Source organism: Balaenoptera ricei, chromosome 4 (genome assembly GCF_028023285.1).
Source record: "Balaenoptera ricei isolate mBalRic1 chromosome 4, mBalRic1.hap2, whole genome shotgun sequence".
Lineage (NCBI taxonomy): Eukaryota > Metazoa > Chordata > Mammalia > Artiodactyla > Balaenopteridae > Balaenoptera > Balaenoptera ricei.
Window position 1 is genome coordinate 91313155 of NC_082642.1, and position 26669 is coordinate 91339823.

The 26669-nt window shown below is 44.5% G+C and overlaps 1 protein-coding gene across 2 annotated transcripts in view; it reads right to left on the reverse strand.

Annotated features, from left to right (window-relative positions):
* The window catches only part of KALRN (kalirin RhoGEF kinase), a 655749-nt gene that overhangs the window by 2748 nt on the left and 626332 nt on the right, over positions 1-26669 (reverse strand). For both annotated transcript variants that reach the window (XM_059920949.1, XM_059920948.1), the window contains exons 51-57: positions 14544-14571; positions 13865-14036; positions 12557-12678; positions 11742-11873; positions 10065-10229; positions 8177-8255; positions 2237-2437 (exon numbers count right to left, since the gene is read on the reverse strand). In XM_059920949.1, the coding sequence (XP_059776932.1) occupies positions 2237-2437; positions 8177-8255; positions 10065-10229; positions 11742-11873; positions 12557-12678; positions 13865-14036; positions 14544-14571 (899 nt within the window). The remainder of the gene's footprint in view (positions 1-2236; positions 2438-8176; positions 8256-10064; positions 10230-11741; positions 11874-12556; positions 12679-13864; positions 14037-14543; positions 14572-26669) is intronic.

A 26669-nucleotide genomic window follows, 5' to 3' on the forward strand; every position in this document is an offset into this window, starting at 1 on the left:
TTTCCTTGACAGGATCAAAGGCTAGGTCCCATGAAGGCCCCCTTTGCCTTCCTCTGACCCTGCCAGGGTGGGATAGGGGTGGTGAGCATGGAGTGGAGTAGGACTGGGCTTGTTAGATGCAGCCCCCTGAACTTCTTAGGGCATTTTAGGGAGAAGTTAACAGTAGCTCTACTCTGAGACCAGAAAGTCTCAGCCACCAAGTTCATCCTTAGAGCTCTTAGATAATGCAGATGCCCAGGTCCCTCCATAGACTAGGGAATCAGAACCTCAGTTGCCTGGTAGAGAAAAGCTCTACCAGCAATTTGGATGGCCACCAAAGGGGTATGCACAGTCATGGCATAACCAGGGTTTAGCTCAGGTACTGCCTCTCCACAAATCTTCCCTGAACCTCAAGTCCAGCCAAGCCCCTCTCTATGTTCTCACACAACTCTCTCCAAAATATGCATTTACCAGACTATGCTGAAATCATTCATTTACCTATGGACTTTCTCATTAGACTTCTAACTCCTCAAGGGCAAGAAATGTAACATTTCATCTTTGTTCCTGCCACCCAGGCCCAGGTCTACACAGTGGGTGGCACATAGTGAGTGCTCAGTAAATGTTTGATAAACTAGTTCAATGCAATATTCATCTCAGTTAACCCCTGCAACATCTCTGAGAAGCGGAAACATCTTCAGAATTCACAGATGAGGACCCTGAGGCCCAGGAAACTAAGAACACTGCCCCAAATCACAGAGCTGGAATTAGAAACCCAGGTTCTCCATGCCAAGAACAGCTTCTTTCCATTACTCTGTGGCAGCCTGGTAGTCAACACCTTCCCTCAGAATGGTAATTGACAAGTCTGAAGAGGCAAAGGTTCTGGGTCTGCTGTACCACCTTGGTTGGTACACAAGTGACAATACCTTTTATTGGAACTCAAGTACAACATGTTGTCACTTGTAAACAAACATAGTTCACTGTCAACAGAATGTACCTTTTGAGTTAGGAAGCTCTTAACAAACAGGTTAGGCTCTGAAAGGCTGTTTGTAAATGTATTTATGAAATCCAAAGTGACACTCTTAACTATACTCCAATAAAAATTAAAAAAAAAAAAAAGAACTGGACTAAGTAGCAAAGCATGAGGTCAGAATAAGTGGTTAATGTGCATATAAATTAAACTTATTTTTATCAATTAAAAAAAAGAAAAACAAAGTGACAACTTACCAGCTACTACACAGCTATAGAAAGTTAAGTATCACAAAAGGATTACAATTACTAAGTGATGGTTTTGTCTCCTCTTGTTTCTTTTCAACCAGTTAAAAAATGTAGCCTAAGATGTTTGCATTTTGGCTTTCTTTTTTTCATCATAAATAAATTTACAGAAAGTTACTGCTTCGAACCCCTCCCTCCCCCACCACACACACCTAGACTAACAAGCACACAAGGGCAAGACTAAAATGACAGTTGAAGGGTGTAAACGGAGGTGCTTCTCTACGGAACGTAGGTTCATGTGGAGCCAGACACAGCACTGGTCTTCGGTGTAAATGTCTATCTCCTCTCCAGGCACAGGGCCTCATCAACACCAATCAGACAACATTTCTACGAGGGCTCCATACTTCTGAAAAGATTGTTCTCTTTAGCCTCTGTAAGATCTCCCTAAACCACAGAGCACGATCTCTGTTCTTAGCTTGGGAAAGAAATGGGAAGGATGTGACCTTATTGGTCTATTCTGGGGCCCAGTATGTGGCCCCAAGTATATGGCTGCCTGAGTCCCTAGAAAATCTGGAATGAGTGGAAGGTTTTGAGGGTAAGATTCTACCCTTAAAGGAATTTCTTGGGTGGTAGATTGAGGATGCTATGGCAGTGGATAGATGCACAAACCCCTCTCTTTCATTTCAACTCCACCCCTGTCAATAAGCCCATTGTCAATAAGCTTTTCCTAAACTCCTGCCCAGCCCAAGAGTCCATAAGAGAAAGAAGATGAAAACTGGAGTGAGAGAGATGTGTGTTCAAGTCCCAGCTTCTCCATTTCCTAGTTTTAAGGAGCTACTTTTAATGATCTTCCTTATCCTTGATTTTCTGATCTATAAAATGGGAATAACATTTTTATACAGTGGAGGGGAGGGTGCATGTTACATACAACACTCTGTAAACTAGCAGACATTGTATGAAATGTAACTGCCATTTCCATTAATTGTGGGCAAGAAATAACCCAAATAGCTGGGGACCACCTTCGAAAGATGACGCCTATACTTACAGTTCCAAAATCAGGATGTAGGAAGTGGGGGACTCATAGGTGTCATGGAGAGTGATGTACTGGGGATGCTGCAGGTGCTGAAGTAGGGCAGCCTCGTGGGCAGCCTGCTCTTTTTTCTTCATTTTTTTGCTAACAAATTTCACAGCAACATCTTTGCGAGTAGCTTTGTGAATGCACTTCTTTACTATGGAGAACCGGCCTCTGGAAGACAAAAGGGAGAAAGGGTTTTGCCAAGATTCCTCAATCAACTAGGTATAATTTTATTCAAGGATATGAGAAGTTTTATCCGAAGTGGTTAGACAGTAACATTTTATTAGGAATCTACTTTTCTGTATTTTTTTTTTAATTTTTTAAATTTATTTATTTTTGGCTGCGTTGGGTCTTCGTTTCTGTGCGAGGGCTTTCTCCAGTTGCGGCAAGCGGGGGCCACTCTTCATCGCGGTGCACAGGCCTCTCACTGTCATGGCCTCTCTTGTTGCGGAGCACAGGCTCCAGACGCACAGGCTCAGTAATTGTGGCTCACGGGCCCAGTCGCTCCGCAGCATGTGGGATCTTCCCAGACCAGGGCTCGAACCCATGTCCCCTGCATTGGCAGGCGGATTCTCAACCACTGCGCCACCAGGGAAGCCCCTACTTTTCTGTATTTTTAATTATAATGTTATCATTCAGAAAAGCCATCTTTCCTTTCTTAGCATTTTAGGGTTCTTTGAGATGCAAAAAACTAAATAATATTTTTAGTCAATATATTTTTCTGTCATTTTGAACATCCACCACAGGTTCAGTTTTCTTTGCTGAACAGAGTATATTTCTATAAAATATAACAGTGACAATGTTAAAGAAGGAGGAATTCTGCTTTATGGTAATTTCAAAACATTTTCTAAAGAGGCAATTTTTTCATTTTATTTTATATTTATGATCCTTCTGTTACAGAACATTTCCAATATACACAAAAGTAGAGAGAATAGTAGAACAGATCTTCTGTGCACCCAGCAGCCAGCTTCAACAATTATCAACATTTTGCCAACCTTTCACCTATTCTTTTCCCACCTCCTGCCCTTTTTTTTCTGGAGTGTTTTAAGTGCATGTTATTTCTTGCATAAATACTTGGTTTGCATCTCTAGTTGACAAGGACATTTGAAAATATATAACCACCATGCCATTTTTATATCTAACAAAATTAACTGTAGCTGAAATAGACAGAATGTTTCCCAGACTCACCTGGAGGCCTATGGAAGGTAGTAAGAGAGTGAGATAGATGGAGAAACTGGTCAGCAATGGAAGCAGAGAGAGGGAGGGTCAAAGAGGTGACAAGGCAGCATCATCCAAAGCCTGTTCATGAGGTGCCCTAACCCAAGAGCAGAGGAATGAGCAGTCCAAAGGGCAGTCCACTCCTCTAGCAGAAACGAATGCATCAGACACCATGGCCACTACTAAGATTGTCCAACAGACTCCTTGACCTGGCTCTGTGTTCACCAAGCAACTTCCTGATAATAATAATTTTTTTTTTTACTATAGATTTTCCCCAAAGAAGAGAAAGCCCTAACTAATAAAGCAAGTATTAGACAAATATTAATCAAATGCCTATTACATGTCAGACATCATTCTTGGCATAGTGAACAAGTATTTGGTCAGACTGGCAGTTCTGTTTTACATCATCCATTAATAAACTGCCATTCTGGGTTTTAACAGCACCCTCTCTTGTTTGTTTATTATAGGTCACCTCCTTCCAGAGGACTTTGGATGCAGGAAAACAATTGATTGCTGAGAAGAGATCTCCTGAATTAGTGATTATGTCAAGGTACTGCTACCTTAATTTTTAAAATATATTTTGTGTGTATCAAAGTTATGCATCCCCATGGTTTAAAAAGTCAATTAGCTTTAACAAAGTTTCTTATTAAAAACAATAGTGTCTCATCCTCCACCTGTCCCCATTTTTCTTCCTCTAGAGGCAGTTTAATATATCACTTCAGTATATTTTGCTGATTATTTAGGTATTTACTTCTATGACTCTAAATATAGTATGTCTTGTATGGCTATTTCTTGATTTTTCAGTTTTAGTTATTATCTGTTGACATCCCACTATAGAAGATAAGATTTTAGTCTCTTTCCTTCCTTTGTCCCCATCACATAACCACTTTTCCCATCCCCTGTCCCCCCCAAGAGAATTATATTGTAATCAATATTCAGTGTTTCCATTATTGCAACTATGTCAGTGTTGGTCACAGTTAAACCTCTAGTAAACTATGACTATTTTTCCTTTTTGTGGTAAAATGCATTCTTCAATCTTTTCTGAAAAAGAGTGCATGGGAAATAAGTTGTTTGAGATTTGCATATCTAAAACATGCTTATTCTACATTTATACTTGATTGTTAGTTTTGCTGGGTATAATTCTAGGTTGAAAAAAATTTTGAGGAATTATTCTATTGCCTTCTAACTTCTAGTGTGATTGATGATGTTAACTGTTAATGTTCAAAGCATTATTATTCCTAATCCTTTGCATATGATTCTTATAAAAATATTTAGCTCTCTCCTCACTGAGATTTCTCCCACATTCTTTAGCTCAAATGGACACTTTCTGTAGTTCCGCTGGCCAGAAATAATGGGATTCTGTCAAGAGTTTTAGCCTCTGGCATCCTCATACACTTCCACACAAATGCCCTTGTGGGTAAAAGAGTAAGAGAAAGAAGAAAGGGGAAAAAAATAGGACTCTCCCTGCTCTCTTCCTGTCTTTTGGCCATAAAGATGGATTTCTCTTGGAGATTTTGCTCTCTGTGCATGCTGCACAGTTCACTGATTTAGCCCACCCTTGGGTTAAAGCTAAGAGATCAGGAGAAAAACAAAAAACCAAAAACCCCTCAAAACAAAAAATCCCAGAAAACTCACTGCCACTGTCCTTGTCTTTTTTCAGGTGTTAACTTCCATCCCCAATCTCTCTGTTACTTACTTTTCAGAATGCTCAGATAGTTGCTATCTGTAATTCATCCACGGATTCTAGTTGTAGTCAGTGGGAGAGAAAGGCTACAATGGGCTTACTCCATCTTGGCCAGCATCAGAGGTTGGCTCATTTTAAAAGCTGGGGACTAAAAAGCTGTTGGAAGCTCTGTGTGTGTGGGTGGAGCCTGTCAACTCGACCTTCACTGTAGGGTGATCTGAACGGACTGTTTTGTCAGGGGAAACTCCAAAGTCAGTATCTTTAAGTCTTTCCTCTTGAGCTGGTCAGATTCCCCAGAGAAAGGCCCTCCTACTTTCTGCCTGGAAGGTGAAGCCCTGGCTGTCCACCTCTGGAGGCCTGGTGGGTAGGAGAGCAGGGGTCCTCAGAATCTAGCATTTATATACTCTCACAGTGGCCCTGTTTGGAGTATGGTTCCATTGCCCTCAGCTGGGCTGGTGTCCCTGAGAACAGAGGCACTCTGTTTCACCCTTTCCAGGGGATAAATCTCCAGTCTTTTCCTTGATTGGGAAGGACAATCACACAGCTGCCTGAAGCTGGGGAGGAGGTCTGGAGCCACAACTTCTTCTCACACAAGGTTCAGACAACCCTTCCAATTTTAGCATCTTCTTTACACATATTTCCAGAGGTTCTGGATGCTGCCAGCCCCTGAGCCTTCTGGGAATTCTGCTGCAAAAGTTACACTGGCTCTCACTTGACCCCACAACTGACTTGGATTGAGTTTCTCAGGTCTCTCAGTCATTTGTCACTTTCACCTCTTTTTCTGCTTCTAATACTTGCTATCCCTTCTTCCAATGTCCTCATCTTTACGTGCCTGCTTAAAAAAAATCCTTTACTGTAGATTCAGTGAAGTCTCAGGAGGGAACGAAAATGGATGCCTGTGTCCAACCTGCCATCCTTATCTGGAGACCTGGTACTGCTACCTTTTTGGATCCTGTACAGGGAACCAGGTAGCATTCCCAAGGGATAAGTCTTTGGCTTCTTTAAGCTGCAACGGTGCCTAGTTTATTTCTGGTTGAGTATGCCATGCTCAGGTGCTCTTTGCTTCTATGGATGGGCTATAGCAGTGAAGTTATTTCTTTTTTGTTTTTTGTAATACTTAATTACTGGAGAGCTATTTTTAACAAGATAGTCATATAGATCTAGAATTTTAGGTTTAGGTGTGATGGAGAAAGCTGACTCACTTACATGTCCCTGGCACAGATATCTTTTATGTATCTCATGTAAGTATCTATATGTTTTATTTCCATTCTGTTAATATATAGCATTTTAAAGGATCTTCTAAAAATATGAAGACTATACTTGGGAGAGAGGGAAAGCTTCAGGTTATTGGAGATGAAATTTAAAAAAAAAAACATCAATTGCTTTGAACAGATCAGAAAATTGATTTCCCCTTAAGAAATATCAAAACGTCCATCTCTTCTAGGTAAAACATGCCTTAGCCTATGACTATCAACAGCAAATACATGCCTTGGGGAGGAATTAACCGGTACATCCAGGTGGTGGAACCAATTTCATTTAGAACCAGATGGGGATTTGATTTGCTTATTATTGGGGTCATATGTAGCTTCACAAACTTTAACATCATGGAGCAAACTAGATTTCAACTACTAGAACTTATTTTTGACAAAAATTGCTATGATGAGAAACAACATATATTAGTAAAACAAGCACAGGCTTAAAGTCAGGTAGCCCAGGGTTTGAATCCTGGTTCTACACGTACTAGTTGTGGGACCTTGAGAAAGTTCCTTGACCTCCTGAACCTGAGTTTCCTTTACTGGAAATCTACTCAAACACTACCTCATGGTGTTGTAAGGATTGGCTTAAATAACTTTTGTATACTATCTGCATGGTATCCAGAATACTACATTACTCGACAAGCTTCATCATCATCATCATCATCATCATCATCATCATCATCGCCATGTAAATTTCCACTGGCTTTTTTTTTTTTTTTTTTTCTGTTTGGCTACACAAAGAAGATAGGAAAGTAGAGCTAAAGCTGGTTTTTGATGAGAGGAGCTGTAACAAAAGGCAGGGAATTACACTGTTACTCCTGCCTAAGAAATGGGAATAATGAACATTTTTGCTCTCTCCACAACCTCTGTCACAACCATGTAGGAAATTTTACCCTTCATTGAGAGACGTCAATCAGAGATGGAGAGGATGCTAATGGCCCGTTGCTAGTGAGTGCTCTTTTATTTACACATGACAGGAGGGTGGGTGACTTGTAAGATCTACCCACATTCTCTCACCTAGACCTCCTGGAGACCAATACGTCACAGGCATGTAAAACCTTCCCATCAACGATTTTGTGAGACAGGTGATACATTATTTTTCACTATTCTGTTAAAAGTCACATTTCTATCCTTTTCATTTTTGAGGACACATTTTTCTAACCAAAAGAGAGAGAGAGAGAGAGAGAGACAGAGAGAGACCTGTACCCAACAATTAGTGCTTATATATTCTTCTCAAGAACACATGGAACTTCTTATGAAAATTGATCATATACTACTCATAAAGCAAGTCCCAACAAAAATCAAGGAATCAGTATCATATAGACCAAATTCTCCAACCATAAAGCAATTAAATTAGAAATCAGTAGTAAGAAGACAATTTTTAAAAATCTCATACATTTGGAAATTTTAAAACAGTTCTACAGTTGGGTCAAAGAAAAGAATCATAGTTGAAGGAAAAATACCTAGAACTGAATTATGAAGATGCCACATATCAAAACTCAGGATTTAGCTAAAATTGTACTTTGAAGAAAAGACTGAGCCTTAAATTCTTATATTAGAAAAGTAGAAAGGCTGAGAACTTCAATGTAAGCAGTTAGAAAAAGAACCATAGAAAATACACATAAATATGCTAGTTTTTTCTTAGTATAGAGAAAATGCACTTAGTGAAAGAAACACAAAACAAGAAGTCGTTATTATCATGTGATGTTTTTAAGTGTTCATGAATAAAGGAACAGAAAACTGGGTTATTACCTTCCAATTTCATTCAGCTCCGTATAAGCTGAATCAAAATTTTCCTTCCAAGAAATGGTGGCACCATCAGCAGCAGCATCTTTGGAAGAGAAAGAATCCATTTATAATATTGAGAAAGCCGTATAAGAATAACGAAAAGGTTAACAGAAAAGCTCCAGCATCACCCCCAAAGCAATTCTCATGACTAAATATGGAATCTTAACTCAGTGGGAAAATGCCACAATTCTCTGAAATGTTATCTTAAAAAAAATATTATCCAAGGGGAAACTGACATGACAGAGTCAGACTCCCTGTACCATCTCCATAAACCAAGGGAAAACTCCGAACAATCAGAAATGTAACTTCTGGATGTTGTCAAATAGAAATCTGCTAGAAAAAATTAAAAGGGAGAAAGAAAAACACTTTGAAAGGCCTAGAAAAGCCAGTGAGAATCAGGGCTGTAGGGAGGTTGCAGCAGACAGGAAAGGGGAAGAGTTATACGGCCAAGGAGAAAAGGAAAGGAATGTGCTCAAAACATTCTAAAAACTGCTTTCTCACCCCTTTGTTCTCAGCATTAATGAGCTTATCTGGTGTATTGAGTGATTTAGCCTAACCCAAAATCTTCAGTGGTATTACCTTGTATGATGCATTAATTCCCTGGCAATGATTTACACACACACACACACACACACACACACACACACACACACACAAGCACGCACACCAATATCTATCTGTGTTGACTGCTGGGGAGCAAGGCTCACAAAAAGAAGCAAAACAGAAGCAGCAGTCATCCCTGGGCAGGATTTAGGCAGTGGCCTGGGAGCAGAGTAGTCAAGGCTGCAGCATGTCTCTTTTGACCCCGGTCACCTCAGGCTGCCCAGAGCACAGCCGGGCTGAGCCTGGACATGGCTTACCCATATTGAGTTCTCAGGAAATAGAGAACCGGGGCCAAGGTTTCCCAGTGAGTCACAGGCCCCTGGGAGCAGAGCTGAGCCTGGCTGGCAGTGGGGAGAGGCCTGGGGAGCATTTCCGGAGCTAACCATGGGGGCGGGGCTGCAGCCCGGGGCCCTAGAGGGTCCACAGCTCCTCTTGAGACTCCAGGATGCCCTTAACCCAAAGACGCACGTTCACTGTCTTTTAACCACAGTGACCTCCTCTCCCTGCCCCAACATACGCAGTCCACTGCCCTGCACTGCCCAAAACCTTGCTAGTTGGAGATGTCTTTAGGTTAACAAGTTTCCTCTTACCAAATGTCCCAGGGACCAAGGTGGCTTGATGAGATAATGAATAGGGGGCAAAATAAGAACCACGTTTGTAAAATACTCATGTGCAGCTAGTTAAATGCATATCTTAGTTATTCAACACATCTACGTAAAAACATATCCATGTTGAAACAAGACATTCTGGGAGGGTTGGGGGTGGAGAAACTACTGAATACTCATTTTGACTCAAATCCTTCAGGCAGGTTGCTTTCCTCTCCCTGTTTTAAATTGGTGAGTGGGGCTGAGGTACACTTAGGCCGGCAGGGGTTCCCAGGGAAGAGGTGGCTCGGTGTTCCCGTCTCAGAAGAGGGTCAGTAGCATCCATGTGACTCACGGCCCCTGCCTGCCCCTCTTGGTTCCTGGAGACACACACAGGTGCCCGGGAACCTGGCAGGCCCAGGGTAGACATGGGTGGCAGCTCTAACTTGAGCCCTGTACTTTACAGAAACGCTCTTCGTGAGGCCTCTGAAATGCTACTTGGCAGAAGCCGACAAGCAAATCCAGGTCACCTCTAGCTCAGTGGCCTATTGACACTGCCAGTGGGCAGTGACATGCCAGTGGGCAGCCAGTGCCATTGAGTATGTGACAGTCGGCCAGGTGTCTTGTCTCTGTCGCCTGGGGTACTGGGCATGGCTGGGACTCACCGTATTCTGGAAGTCGCACAAACTCTGAGGGCTCGCTGGGAAGGCTGATCCCCCAGGGGTTACTGGCACTGACTCTGAACTGATAAGGACTCCCAGGACTGAGGTCCTCAATGACAAGGTAAGTGTCCAAGGTCGACGCGACCGACTGCTGCCAGGCCTGGGAACCTAGGGCACAATTTCCGAGGAGAAGGAAAGAGGAAAGGCCAGAGGCACATTGTTTCAAAGACCTTCAGCAAACAAAGAAAGGAAAAGTGACACATTCCATTCAAGGGACAGTTGTGGTCACTGCCTCGGGCCTTGAGAGCCTGTGGGCTAACTGTGGCAGGTTTGGGTTCAATTTCCTAAAAGACTGAACACGTCATGAGAGCGGTGCAAGCCGCTGGCCTGTAGAGTCTGTTCATTTTCAAATGGGCACATGGGAGAGTGAAAAGACATAGAGCATGCAGAATTTACAGAAGCACACATGGCACACTTTTAATAAGGCCAGAAAAGTATATTGTAAATTAATAACAAAGTGAGAGAAAATATGCATTTGGAAATTGAAACAGAAAGGAAATGAACACGTATGGAGCATTAGGTACGTGTAAAATACTGTGGAAGGAGTCTTCCCATAATTCTCTCATTTAACCTTCTCACTTAAATCCTCAGAAATCCTATGAGGTTGGGAGCATTAATCTCACTGTACAGATAAAGAAACCAAGGCTCAGAATGATTAAATAACTTTCCTGAGAGAACTTAGTTCATCTTATGAACTATGACCTGAATAATGCTAAGGGAAATACAGGCTTGGGGAGACATGTCTCTCAGCTCAGCATCGATCGATACCTTCGTGCTGTGTTGAGAGACACAGTGAACAGCTAAAGAAAGAGGCAAACATAAATAGCTTTATAACTGCAGAGGGCCTGTTTAAGAGAAGCAAGAAGGGTTAAAATAAGAAGAGTAACAGAGAGTAAAACAGAGGATTCTGGTTCCAGGTGCAAACAGTTGCTTTCAATTCAGGTGTGTGACTCATCGCACGGTTCAGAGAGGTGTTATTAACAATTAGAGCTACCTGGCAGCTTCTCATTTCAACTAATTCTTCTTGATAATAGTTGCTTCTAACTGCTAAGGAAATGTATGCACTCTTAGCATGTAAATGTAACAAATTAAAAAACTGAACAACTTGAAAAGTCATCATATATATATAGTGGTCTCTAAAGTCTGTCTGGGGGTAAAGTTGGCGGGTGGAGGTGGGGTAGAGCTCTGCTTTTGCCACCTTAGTTACTTCTCTGGGAGAAAGATCACAGATTAGCAAACTAGAGACCTGGGTTCTCATGCCAGCTCTGCCTCTTATGAACCCCAGCCTCGTGTTTCTTAACTTTCTTTAAGCTTTAGCCTCCTCATCTGTAAAATGGGCCCAATGGTCCCTGTCTGGGTGATCGGGCTGGTTAAGTAGAGAAGTGCACGTGAAGGTACTTTGCAACCTGCCATGAGTCATTATCATTCTGGCAAAAAACCCTGCTCGGTGTTTGAGATCAAAGGTGGCTGTAGCCCCGCACTGAGGCCTTTGTGCTGAGTTGGGAGACACGAGAAGGAATAGCTGATGAAAGGCATAGAGGCAAATGGTTTTATGACTCTGAAGGCCCTCCTCAAGAGAAAGAGAAGATAGAAAAAGAAGAGCAGGGGGAGACGGCGCACCTTCCTCTCTGTACTCCACAGTGTAACCAGAAATAGTGCAGTTTCCCGTGCTGGATGGGGGCAGCCAGCGGAGAATCACGGAGGTGCAGCTTCTCTCCTGGGCAATGGGGCGGTTAGGGGCCGCTGGAACACCTATGGGGACAGAAATTAGGGTCAAATGCTATTTCTGCAGAACTTGGCATTTTACACCAAGGCTGAAAGTCACCTAGGGAATGTTGACACCTAACCTGTGTCTCAAATGTTTCCTATGACCTTCTCCACCGAGTGGCACACCTTTCCCTAGGCCCGAGGGAGAGCTGGGAGATATACCTTGTTGTCAGAAGTTCTTCCTCGGACTAAATGCTGCACCCTGGAGAGAAAGCTTGGTCAGAGAACTAGGCTCGACGAGGTGTACAGTAGGGCACGAACAGCTCTTATCAAAGATTCATTCTGTTCCCATTTGCTGGAACTATGCTTTGGAACTTTCACAATGTACCTCTTCCTTCCCAGGTCTCAGGGATCCCTTGTAATGTCCAGTTAAAATGTTTGACTAACACAAATTCATAGAGACAGAAGGTAGAATGGTGGTTGCCAGGAGCCGGGGGCGGGGAGGAATGGAGAGTCGTTGTTTAACGGGTGCAGAGTTTCAGCTTTGCAAGATGAAAAGAGTTCCAGAGATGGATTACACAACAGTGTGAATGTACTTGACACTACTGAACTGTACACCTGAAATTGGTTAAGATGGTAAATTTTATGTTATGTGTATTTTACCAGAATTAGAAAATGAATATTAAAAAGAAAGCACAAAAAATGTTTGACCGTCAAACAGACTGTACCTTGCACTTTAACAGTAGCAGACGTTGATGTGGTGCCGTGGTCATTTGCTGCTATGCAGGTATAAATACCGCTGTCTTGGGGCATCAGATTGCAGATTTTCAGGGTGATTTCCCCGGAATCACTAGGGACACGAAAAGGATGCTCTTCAGACTCCAGTAATGAGACAAGTGACTATAAAAGTATAAGGGGTGCTGAGCTGAGTCCTTAGGACCAAGGTCTAGTCCCTGTTCTGTTACCTTCTTACACACTTGGGTGAGCACCTTGCCTCTCCATCTCCCCAATGCCATACAGAGGAAGAAAATTCTTGCCATGCCCATCTCTCAAGTTGGTTGTAAATGAGGCTTAGTAGAGGAGTAAAATGGGATAAGAATCAGAACGTGGTTTGAAATATATCAAGTCCTATGCAAATACTGGTCCCCAATATTACTAGTGTCATTGCCACCTAGCAACTTGGTCCTAAAACATTTTCAGTCCACAATCAATAACAAGTGGTACAAGAAAATGGAAAGAGAATGAAATGTTCAAGTATTTCACATTCTACATGTGGGACCCTCAAAATAATTAAGTGACTTAAGCAAAGGCAAATTCCTCTACTAAATAACTTTCCCAGTAGTCCCCAGCCTGGGGTCCAGGACATCAAGGGGAAGAACTGCTCTGAAAGGGTTAAATGCAGAGGTCACAGTCAGCCGCACTCCCTTCCCACTGGTCACGACAAAACCTGGTGATCTTCATGAGCCTCACCATGCACTGACTCTCATGCTAAGCTCCCTGGGTCCACTGATATTTCAGGACCTGGCCAGGGAGTCTCTGCTGGGAACACCATTTCACATGCAAAAACATTAAGTTAAAGGATGAAGTGTCTTGATCCTAGCTGTTTCTTCCATAAATGTTTCTTAAGCATCTAGGGCTTGTTACGGCTTTCCTCTGTAAGCAGTACTGTGCAAAAAAGTTCTTAACTAGCTGCAATAAATACTAACAGAATAATTGGGAGGCAGTCAACCAAATTTGTTAAATAGTCTTTGTGAGAAGCATGCTTGTGGCTGGATTTTCTGTTTTCTATTGCACACTTTGGAGTAAGTCATTTTTTTTTTTTCTTCTAGGAAAATTGTTCTTTAGTTAATGAAGGAATTGAGTATACCACTGTTTCACAGGATTCCGAGGGGCACAAAGGTTCTGTGCTAGGATAGGCTCCAGGGCAGCTCTTCTCTTGAGAGACCAAGTAACCAGAACAGGAGCTACACGCCAGACCTAGCCTCCGGGTACCGCACTGAGGTGCTGGGGTTGCTGACGTGGGGACGTTAGCTTACCAGGAGGAGACGGTGTACGTAGCTGAGCTGTTGTCAGTGTCAAGGATGTTCTGGTCTGGACCCTTCCAGGTGATGGTGGGCTTTGGCCGCCCACAGACTTTGCACTGCAGTGTCACTGTGTCCCCAAGCAAGCAGGTCACATCCACTAAGGGCACAAGGAATTCTGGCGCCACTGTGGTCAAATCAACATCGACATAAATTTGCATCATTCAGAACAGACAGAATAAAACAGCTATTTTATAACACAGCCCTCTCATTCCCCACCCATGTTGTGTAACGATTCAAATAACCTTCAGCTTAACTCTGTAGAGTCACCTGTGTCCCGTGAAAAAGTATTTTTAAAGAAATAAATGTTTATTTTAGATTAAATTAGGAAATATAGATTAAAAAAGAGAAGAAAAAAGCTCCATGGTGACATCACACAGGGGTTACTGTGAACAGTCTGGTATATATCCTTTTGGACTTTATATAAACACATATTTTCTTACAAAAAGTGGATCCCATTACACACATTACAAGGTGTGGTCTTTTTCACCCTAACAGTGTATCCTAAACATTTTCCTTGTCCGTAAGTAGAGAACTGTATCACCGTTGTTTAAAGGTGCTACCTCAGTGCTGGATTTGCCATAATTTATTTAGCCAATCGCCACGTACTCAATTCTGCCACTTTTTAACTCACCTTCTTGGATGAAATTTGGATTTAAGATCTGAAAAACACAAAGAAACAGAAAATTGCTTAAATCCTAAGCTACTAAAAGAGAATGGGAGACTTCTATCCTAGTGAGTAAAAAGCAAGTACAGTTTGGGGCGAGAAGCGTGGAGCCCAGCTCCTGTGGCTCGTGACTGCATCACTATTGCAGTAACAACAAGGCACCTGGTTTACTTTCCCATCTGCTCTGACTGTTTACATTCCCTGTGGGCAGCCCGGGCCGCAGGCAGGTGTACTGTGACTGCAGAGCTGGGCTGGCCACAGCCGGCCTCGTTACCCTCCGTCCCCTCGCTTGCTCTTGCTCCCTGCCATGTGCATAAAAACCCATTCTCCCCCACCTCAATATGCACTCCAGCATCGTGATGGCACTGATTCCTCCCAGCATCGGGAATTTCCAAAAACAGAGCAACTGACATCTACTAAACTGGAAGAGTCATGGACGTTAACCAGCCCAGTGGTTTCCTTCCAGCAGCTAAATGCAGAGCTTGTCTGGTTGAAGGGGGAAGAGGGGAGTCCCAGCTGTCCATCCTGCCCCCCTGAACGGCTCCTGTAGCCCAGGCCTCCACAGGTCAACTTGAAAAGCACTGCACAGTCCTCTTGGCTGCATGGTTGAGGAAGCAGAGACTTCGGCTGCCCTAGTGACCTATCTGGTCACGTGGCTGGTTGGCAGAGGCCGTGCTGGAGCCCCCTGCACACTACAGTGTCTGCTTTGTGACACCATGGATCTTACAGAAGGGAAAACCTTCCAGCCGACTGGCCATTACCCCTTCTTGAGAAGATGTTGCCTTGGTTTTTCTCCTATCTTTTGTATTACCTCTAATCCTACAGTCTGGGTCATAAAGCTGGGTGGGGTGAACAAAATCTGGTCTTCCCAGTAGGAGAGGCTGGGGCCTACCTCTTTTGCTTAATGTGATTTTATCCTTGTTTTTAAAAACTTACTATCATCACTTTCCTTCACTGTAACATGGTGATAACTAATACCTAGTACAAAGTGTTATCATGAAGATTAAATGAAATATTGTATGTCACACAATGCTTGACAAATAACAAGTATTCAATGACTATTTAAATAAAGATTATCTAATTCTAATCATCTCCCTTCTGCTAAGAGGCCTATTGTTGCAGGGGCTTATCTCTAATAGTTTATCTTGCAAAATTCTTCTTCCCTCCATAATGAAGCTAGGAGGCTCATGTGCCTTGCAAGTCGTCTGTTGGGGCAGTCACACTTATCTCCCCAGTTTACCCAAGTCATAGGTGAACTTGGCTTCTGTGTGGTTTTACCTGACACAGGCATCCATACGAGCCCTTTGGAAAAAGATATTATTTCCTCCTCTGAGTTCCCCTCTGCAAACCCATTGCCTGCACCTACCACCCAGGTTTTTCACGAAGCAGGCTGCAGAAAACTCTTGCAACGCCAAGTCCCGGGGCTGAGCGTCTCAAGACTCTGACCATCACGGTGCCCTATACTAGTCTCCAAAGGCCACTCACACCACTGTCCGGCCTGCTTTTAATTCAACGGTTCTCAATCCTTGACCCAGGTGGCTTTAAAAACACACACAAAAACCCAGTGCCTGGGCCTCATGCCTAGAAATTCTGTTTTATTGGTGTGAAGTGGGGTTGGGATCAGCAGTTTTAAAAGCTGCCTCAGGTGAATCAACATGCAGCCTGTTGAGCAAAGCTGCTGAAAGTTCCCCTCCATCCAAGGGAACTGATCTCAGATAAACGACCTTCCTGCTCCTGAGTCTTTTCTGGGGGTGGGTGTGGAGGACACATGGGGCATTTGGTAAAAGCGACTGCTTTTCCCACACCTTAGAAACTGCCTCTATGTGAAGAGGCCCTGGGTCATGGTAGGCAGAGACGTGTAAAGAGTTGCTCCAGTTGAAAAATTAACTAAACTACCAGTACACATGGTGGGCAGTCCAGCATCACTTGTAGGGGGTGCTAAGGAGGCCATAAATTGGTCCACCTGACTTAGGTGTGGCGGGAGAATGACATCGAACCAGTCATTTCACAGTAAAAGAAAAGGAAACTAGGAATATTTCCTAAATGTTAATAGTGGTTTTCTCAGGGTGATGAGATGAAGGGTGGCCGTCCACCCATTCAAAAAACGTTGCTTCTTCAGGCTGGTGTGAGATTTTGTGGATACAGAGATGCTAAGACATAGGCCCTGACCTCAGGATTTATAAAACATCTGCACATTGGTGATTTTTTTTTCTTTTTCTTCTTACCTGGGCTTTCCAAATATTCTGCAGTCAGTATATCTCACTTTTGTAACATTTTTTTTTTAAGGAAAAAATGGTTCACTTAAGAGCTATTAGACCATAAGTTCTTCAAAAACAGGAACCATTTGTTATTCATCTTTGTACCTCAGGCCTCTAGCCCCCGTCTGCCACGTAATGCGCATTTAATACGTGTTGGTTGAATGAGTATTTGACCTATGTCCACATTTCAGTTCTCCAATGAATTTAGGACTGATTCATACATAGAATCTGGAAGTAGGACCAAAAGATCTATAACATAATTACTCCTGGGTATAATACTATTTGAATAGAGTCTATTTTCAAACACAATGGAATGCAAACGTTTTGGAAAATGATTAAAAAACAATAAAATCCATGGCCTCTGAGAGAAGAGGGTCTTAAGAGTGTGGGTTGCAGGAGGGACTGTAAACTCTGGCAGCAGACAGAGTACGTAGTATCCAGACCCTAAGCCGACATACTCCCTTGCCTTGAACAACATTCCCAAGCACCTGAGGCCTCGGTTTTATCTGTAAACTGGGGACAATAATGCCCACCTGGAAAGTTGTTTGACTGAAGGGCTCAATCTATTTCACGAAGATTTACTGAGCTGACCCTTGGTTAGGTGGTGGTGGCCTGCCCTCACTGGGCCAATGGTCTAGTGGGAAAGATGGAATTAAATGGCTCACAGTGTCCAGGAGGGAGCCTGGCTGATGGCAATAGCCAGCCTCCAGCAAACACGGAGCACTGCCCTCTCCCTCGTCCTACCCCCACTCCATCATAAGGACTCCAGGGTAAAAAAGATTTGGGAATGCTGCCAGCTTTGTTCGATGGCCTGTATTTCCCATCTTGATGGGAATCCACAAGGGAGCAAGACATCGAGTCCATGCCAGGAGACACAGAGAGGAGAAAGATGACAAATGGAAGAGACAAATGGCAGTTTCCTACGTTATAAAAATTTAAGTGGGGTTTCGTAAACCTGCACTGTGGCAGTACTTTTATAAACATCCCAAACGGCTGCTTAGAGAATTTCCTACCTTATTCCTCTTTCTCGTCACAACCCCAACCGTGTTAAGTATACTGTTAAACACAGGCACCGTTTAGAAAGAAAATCTTCCTAGCTTCCATGTAGACTTTAGTGGGGACTTTGGAGAGAAAGGCTGCTGATACGGCTTAACTGCAGCTTCTCTCTCTGGAGGCGGCTTGTGGAAGGCACCCGTCTTCATGCCGCTGCCTCTTGGCTGGCCTAGGTGTTGCTGACAATGGTAATACCATCACTGATTTGTTTAACCTCGCATGGCTGGCATAAACTAGTCACAAACTCCTTCACTTGCCCCTCCAAAGCCCTGGGAAGAGGTGCCGAGCAGCTGTTACTTATTCCCATTTCCAGAGGAGACAGGGAAGTAAGTGCAGCCTTACAGAGACAGTGACGGGGGACTGGCCCCCAGAGCTCTTCCCACCTCAGTGCTCAGTGGAGAGGCAAGGTCTAGGGAAAAGCATCGCGAGACTTTGTCATCGATGTCAAAGGCCTGCCTGCTGACCTTTAATCCCCATCCTTGCTCTACATCTCATCTCTACCCAGTCCTCCTCTGCAAACTCCTCCAGCAAGGACCAAGAGCCTGGAAAAAGTCCATACCAATGTTTTTCTGACTGTGACTCTGGATTATGCCCGTAGGAGATTCCTCCCTCATTTTTTCTCTTTCTGTTTTGAAGCAAATCAGAGTATGGACTGGAGAAGAGCCATGCCAACCTTCTCACACTGTATCTTGTATTTGCCTACAGCTCCCTATGGACTACAAGGCCCATGCAGGCAAGGGCCATGTTTCATTTCATTGTCATTGCCTCAGAGCCTAGCGTAATACCTAGCACATAAGTGCTCCGTTGATATTTGTTAAATCAATGAAAATGTGAAATGGTGGGGTCCTAATTTGGGGGATGAGAGTTGAGAAAATGCCTTGCTGTGAACTTGGAGTGTTTCCCGATTTCCATTAATCTGGAACTTGACTTGTTCTGGAATCTCGCTGGTCAGTCAGGGTCTGAGATTTAGTCAACAGTGATCTTCCTCTCCTCTCTGCTCTTCCAGAGGCCGCTCCCTATGGCTCTGATCACGTGCCGCCATCTATCAACACATCTTCCCTGCATGTTAATTGCCCCACGACTTGTGAACCCTTCGAAGATAGTAACCTGTTCATCTGTTTTATGTACCGTTTGTCATGTTGCTTAACATAGCACTTTGCACATAGCAAAGATCAAGTAAAATTTGTTAAATCAAGTTAACTGCGGCCACTCAATGAGTAGACTAGAATTTAGGTCTCCTGACCACCTTGTCTTATGATCACCGGTGGTGTGGGCAGGGACCTGAGGCATCAGTCTGGGACCCAGAGGGTTAATTATAAGATGCACCTATTTCTTAAACCCTAACATTTTCCTTCCTTAGAAACAGTCTGGGGGCCATGTAAAGTGGTGGCTGGGCAGGAGGAGAGATCTGGAATCTAAAATGGAAGTGGCCATGGAGGGAAGAAGACATTTACATAAAATGCACACTCTCTCTCTGGGAGACCCAAGTACAGGAGGAGGAGGAGGCTGGTACAGGCCGGGTGGGAAAGAACTGCTGGGAAGCCTGGTTTTATTTGAACAGCAGAGGGCGGCAGGCGGTAGTGCGTCCTCCTAGAACCACCGCGACGCGGTCCATCAGCAACCCAATTTCTTCCTTCCGGAGAGAATTCCATTCGTTTTCTTGATTTTTCTTCAAAACGGCAGGGCAGTGAGGTAACAGGAAAGAATCACAGGCGAAATCAACCAGCAATGAATAACACGCTGAGCTTTGAGGAAATCTGGAGTCTATTTTTCTTGCCATTCAGTGTCTAAGATTCTGACTTCAAGACCTGAGAGTGAGGGTGAAGTCCCATCTGCCTAGAAAAGCAGGTGTCAACTGACTCCAGAAGAAAAATACCTGTTTTTTTCTAAATCCCTCATCACCTGTCACAAAACACAGTTCAAAACTACATATCGAGAGTGCTGAGGGAATAAAAATGGTCAAACGAAACTCAAATGTCCTGAACTCAACTCAGAGCTACCTTGAATAAAACAACATTTCTGTCTTCTGCCTCTTCTTTCTATTCTCTTTATGCTTGTTTCATATGAATCTGTGTTCAGAGGAGGAAGGAAAGGGATTTTAGATGATGAGATTTGGCAATAAAATGAACAGATACCAGAAAAACACTTTCTAAAAATTGAGGTATGATTTCTGGTTTGGAGGTTTAACCCTTCATGTTTCCAATCTGGCCAAACCAGACACGATTTTCTAATTTTTTAGAAAACATTTCTCTAAAAATTTAGAAAATATTCCTACCTCTACTCATCTCTTAAGAGGACATAAAATAAATTGCAGTTAAAAAAAATACATAAGTGCAGCACAATCCTGAACAGCAATAGAATTCTCTCTTTGAACTAGTTCTGTACCTCCCAAGTATTTTCATTATCATTTAGCTCTAAGTATTTTTCTTTAACCATTTTTTTTCTTTGACCCCATTGTAATAGCATTGTTTTAAAATTTACAAATGTATGAGGTTTTAAAAAAATTATCTTCTTGCTGATTTCTAACTTAATTGCATTGTGGTTGGAGAATTTGGTCTATACAATACTGATTCCTTGATTTTCGATGGGATTTGCTTTATGAGTAGTACATGGTCACATTTCATAAAAAGTTCCACGTGTTCCTGGGAAGAACGTATAAGCACTAATTGCTGCGTAGAGCTATGAATGTCCATGTGTGGAGCACACTGTTTCACGGGGACATCTAGTCCAAACCCCTCTCCTATTCCTCCTCGGTGTTTTGCTTAAAGAACATTTATTGTGTTCTCAAAAATAAAAAGGATAAAAATATGACTTTAATAGAATAATGAAAAAAAAATCTATCACCTGTCCCACAAAACAGCAGAGGGGAAAGGAACGGAAAGGGAGTTTACTGCTGTGCATGCATTGGTCTCCCGGGGCTGTGAGCCACAGAGAAGTCTGTCAGGACAGGGCTGGGGTTGCAGGGTGGGATGGTGCAGCGGTGGTGTTATCACCTCCCTTCTATAAGTCACGTTTGCAACTTGGAAGCCAAGATCTTGACTTTGAATATTCAAAGTCTTTATAGATGAATGTTCTGAGGTCTCCTCCCTCAATGATTTGACCTTGATCATACCCCTATCCCCTAAGCTTCTTTTATTGAGTGAAACACCCTCCCAGGGTCTGTGGACCCACGACAGGTTACAGTGTGTTCCGAGGACACGGGAGAGTGGAAGGTTGATTTGTGGGAACTCCCACGCCCAATGCTCCTTCCCTGACATCCCCCGCTGCACTCAGCCGCTGTCTTCTCTGCTTCCCCCACTGCTCCTCCTTTGCCTTTCGCTAGCGCTCATTCCTCTCCCTGTCCCGCCCATCAGGGTCAGGTATTTACCACCTTTCATTAGATCGATGGCAACAGCCCTCCAGCGGGCCTGCCTGTCCCCACTGTTCTCAGTCAGGTGCCAGTGATCTTCCTAACGTCCAGAATGAATCACCCTGACTCTGCCTAACAAGCTTCGACTGCTCCCCGCTGTCTACTGGACCAAGTCCAGGCTTCCTAGCAAGTCCCTTGAGGCCTTCAGAGTCTGGTTTCAACGCACCGGCCAGGCTTTATCTCCCACCACTCTTCCCACATACCTAAACCCCAGCTACCCAGACCGTAGTCTCTTCTCAAAATGTGCCAGCCACTCTCATACCTCTGGGCCTTTGCTCAAGCCCTTTTCTGACCCTTCACCCTTTTCCGAGACTGTTTCCATCCTATCAGTCCCTCCAACCCATACCCTGCCATCGTGTGAAGCCAATGACCATGCTCACGGCATCCTGGAAGACAGGCTGTGAATCCACAACCTTGGGGAAGTTACTAACCTCTCTGTGCTCTCTCACCTGTAAAACAAAAATAATGATAATAGTACCTACGTCAGGGTGCTGTTGGGAGGAAAGGACTCAGCACGGAGCCAGGTATATAGGAAAGGCTGCTAAAGAGTAGCTACTGTTATTAGCCCAGGGCCTGAGTGGGTATCTAAATATTCACTGAATGAGTACATGAATGGCTCCATGCCTCCATGAGAGCAAGTTTCAAAGTCTGCTGTATAACGCAGGCGTTTAATCAGAGCTGCCTCCCTCATGTGATGGTAGTAAGCACTGGGTGGGACCAGATCTTACATAATTCTTTGGCCCTCCATAGTACTCGCTGCAATGCCTTGTCAACTGATTTTTGTTATATTGAGTTGATTAGGAAAACACGTTGAGTGAGCCAGTAGATGGATCTCGACAGCACGGGGTGTGGGCAACGGAGGTGGTGACCTCTGCCCCGCTGATAGCTGGCTCTGAGAGCGACTTCTCCTGGGTCAGTGGCACCTAGTAATCCCCTAAATGAAAGGGGCTAGGCCTGCAGACGAGGGTGAGGGTGTGCTGAGTGACTGTGCTGGTCTGAGAAACCAATTCAGATGTTTCCGGCCCTTGAATTGGACCTCTTTCTTGGCTTTTGTGGCTTTTGTGGCTGGACTCCTGAGTCATTGGGAAAGGGGTGTGGTGAGGCCAAATAATTAGCCCAACTGTCAAGGGATTAAAAAAGTTGTTGAGGAAGAAATTCTCCTCTAACAAGCAAATATGCAACAGGGGAGGGCCTGAACCTGACCCTCCTTAAGGAAAGAACTTGCGCCTCCCTTGGGGAGCAGACGTCCTATCACCTGCCACGTTTGGCATCTCAAAGCACCACAGTCAAGACCTGCCCTTTTTCCTGGTTGTATGACCATGACCTTTCTGAACCTGTTTCTTCTAGGAGGGTAAGAAAACCAAATTTCAACAGGCGGTTGGAAGGAACAGAAAGCATGATAGACAGACTAATGCTGTAGAAGATTTTGTAATTAACCTCCCGGGAGGGAGAAACGCCAGCTCCAGTCTGCTTAGTATCCTTCTCCCAGTGGCAGAATATAAATCAATCTGCATGTGGAGTTAGAACAGAGCTAGGCAAAGCAGAGTCAGTCTCCGGGCCCAACCTATCAGGTCTATTATAAAGAAAATATTTTGTAAAAATAAAACGAGAGGCGTGTGATGCTTCACTTGTTCTCCAAAGAGTTCTTTTCATAAAAAAATTCTTTTTATAAAATGCAGAAACAGGCACCGGTAGAAACACTGGTGATGCCAGGAGGTCAGTCACCCGACTAGGGGTGTAAAAGTTTCCTTCAATCTGTCTGGCCAGGTTATTTTGAAGCTCCGAATCTGGGACAAGGCGCCAAGGCAGCTGAGGTGGGAGCAGCAGCCTAGCTCTTTGAAGACGTGGAAGCTGGGCCTGGGGAACTGTGGGTTTGGGGAGGGAAAGAAAAGTTCAGCTCTGGCCACTCAAGCCCTTCCCAGAGCCGGAAGTGGACGCTCCAGCTGGGTCTCGGGAGGAAATGTACCCAGGCCATTCCCGCCACACCCCCTGCAAAGCAAGTTTCTGGGGCAAAGCACAGAATCTTCTATTTTCTCTCCTGTTGGGGTCTCACTGTTGTCAGAGTCAGACGTTCAGGAGAGCAAAGTCTTTGGATATCACACCTTAGATCTGCACAAGGCTCAAAGGGCTCATGTCCCTTACATAAACACCCGTGCCCGAGGAGCTGTGCGACCTCCCACAGAGAACCCCGAGGCTCAGAAAGGCTGACTGGCCCGAGGTCTCATAGCTGACAGGGCCCAGCCTGCAGTCCAGGTTTTCTGGCTCCCGTCCAGTGTTCTTTCCATGTGATACTGCCTTTGTGTGATTTTTATCTAAGTCCTACTTCAGCCTTGGAGGGCTGGGATGGGCAGAAAAGATATTCCTCTTTGTTGAGCTGGAAAGTTAAGTAACAAATTCACAGAGGAAAATTGGCCCTGGAAGGCACGTCTCCTTGTCTGCCAGAATCTGTGTTTTAGATTAAAATCAACCTGGACTTGGAGGTGGGAGGGGCTCCAAGAGAGGAGCAGGATGGTGTTGGGTGGGGAACAAGGGCTAGGGAAACCAGAAACTGCCTTCAGGGCACCTGCTCACTTTAGAACAGGAAGTTACAACTTCCTCTGCCTCAGTTTCCTCTTCTCAAAGTCTTGGAAGGGGCTGGAGGGATGGAGAGTAAAGGGGAGTTATTGTTTACTGGCTACAGTTTCAGTTTGGGATGATGAAACAGCTCTGGAATGAATAATGGTGACGGCTGCACAACACTGTGAAAGCATTTAATGCCACTTAAAAAAGGTAAAAATGGTGAATTTTACGTCATGTATATTTTACCACCATAAAGAGTAAATAAATGAAGGGGATAGGGTTAACTAAAGTTTTCCAAGTTCCCATCAACTCTGAGAGTCTATGCATCTTACCCTAATTGGAAATTTCTTTCCAAATTATGCTTCACCTTTCCAAGTGCCTTCTCTCCCACAGGATCCCAAGCCGGTTCTTACACAGCAAGCACCCTGACCTCCACCCGGAGCTAAATACCTGGGGGCTGGCATCATGACCGCACGCAGCCTGTGCCGTGGGGGAGGCTGGCCCTGCGTCAAATGGCTGGGGCAGAGATGCAGTCTTTTTGGAATCATGACAACCTCTTACTCTGATGGATTGACCATCTCTGCTAAAAGTGGTATTGGGCATTAACAAAACAATTAAGATGCATTTAATTAATTGGACTTGACATAAAAGCTGGGCTGAAGACCGAGGCCCGGGACTGGGAGGCTGGGTCAGGCCTTCCTACTCCAGTGTCTGCTGCGGGCAAGTGGCAGTGCTGGGGTTGGAGGGTAGATGCCAAAACCCAAGCATTGACAGACCACGTTTCAGACGTGGCACGGATGTGGGAACCTTCCTAGCCTGGGTCCTGGGAGAAATCCAGTACAGCTCAGAAAAAATCCATGCTTCTCAGAGATGGGTGTCAGCTAAGAGGGGGGATTCTGAGCCTTGAGCCTCCAGCCCTGGCTCCAGCCTGGGCAGGGCAGGGTGAGAAGCTGGCAGGTGGGCATGTGGCGTCCAGCCCACCATCACGCCTGCCTACCTTGTCAATAAAAGGCAATCAGCAGTCTAAGCTCTACTGGAAAAAATGAATTAATATTCACCCGTTCCCAAGAGAGCCTAGCGTTTGATTTCCAGCCTGATTTGACTCTTCTTCCGTGCAGAGACATTTCTCTCATATAGAATATCCCCCTCCACTGCCACCCCCAAAGTGTAATCAGTGCAGGGTAAAGAAGGCTGAACTGTGCACAGATCTGTGTCATTTTTAGAACCGTCCCCTCTGAGGTGTGCCCACGGATCAGCAGGAGGGAAGGGGGTTGTGGCCACGAGGGGATCGCATAGACCCAGAGCCAGTCCTGCAGCAGCTGGTGGTGTGGCTTGTGGTGCTGGGAGTGGGAGGTGGGTCTGTACTTGAGAATATTCACGAGCATGTCTCTACAGGGGAAGAAAAAGGATGTACACATTAGAGCAGAATTGCCTCCCTTTATATAACTGGGTGTTCTCGGAAAGCTTTGTAAATCAGATTCCTAGGATTCAAGGTGCTTTATTCTCCTCTTAATTAGCTTTCAAGGATGTGCCTATATATCTCCCTAAAACAGTATGTTGGGACATACGCCAGCCCTGAGGGGAGCAAGCAGCTGGCGTGTAAGCAAAGACCCCAGGAAACTGCTCCTTAAAGGAACCCTTCAACCCACCAACTGAGAATCAGAATGTTTTGGAAGTGATATTCATGCAGAGGCAGGAGATAAGAGCCTACACACGGCTAGGCTTGGAATCAACGTGCTGGCATCAGGTCAAGGGTGGGCAGTCAGCAGGGCAGGACTTAGCATTCGGAGATCTAACATTGAGCAGTGCACGGGGTATGTGGCAGGGGTGTCAGCTGGGGGACCAGGCGCAGGGATCTTAGCACAGGCCACAGGAGTTGCAGTTCAGCTCAGCAGGGCACAGGGACATGCTCCCAATGAGACAACACCTATTGCAGTCATCAGGTTCAAAAGACAAGAGTGAGGTTGGGGGCCAAGCTAGGCCTGGTAATAATGCCCAAAGCTATCAGTTTAACAGCAAGAGTCCTTTATGAGGTGGCTAGCCCACCTATTTCTCAAACTGGGTCTTTAAGGTTTAGCTCTTTTCAGTAGGCACCCCCGGCCATTTTCTTCTACAATGGACATTGCAATAAAGCACTACCTACCTACCCCTTGAGAAAATTCTCAGTTCATATTGAATAGGTTGACTTTCTATATCTTATTTGTTATCCGTGTCTGAAAATACTAGCAGTGCCAAGATGCCTGCTTCCCCTCAGCACCTGCTTATGTGCTCAGAGTTAGTTTCAACATGGCAACACAGTTCAGAAGAGCTTGCTGACCCCTACAAGGATCCATAAGGAATATACAAGGGCTGCAGGCACACCTACTACAGAAACCTTGGGTTAACCAGAATATTTGCAGCTTCCAACCACATGACCCCTCAAGAGTTCCAGTTCTGCCTCAACTTATTATATTTGAAAGCTTTTCAGACACGCATCGATACAGTTTTCGGCTTTCTTCTGTTCAGCACTGACATCCTAACACCTTTCCTTATGCACCCACAGCACCTCCCTGGGACCCATCTCACACAGCTCATGCAAAGGGCAGCAAGCCCTGGCTGAATAAGAACCCTAGAAACATATGCAATTCACAAAGCAGGGCTAAGACGTGCGCGCGTGCAAGCTTTTGCTTATCTAAATGTTGCATGTAGCGTCGGAGTGCATCAGTTAACCTTCTCAGTGTATGTTGCTCATCTGGTCCCACATCTCCCTGGGCCCAATTCTTCCTTTAAAGAGCAGAGTGGGAAAGTCCACCAGAGCTGAGAAACGTCCCAAAT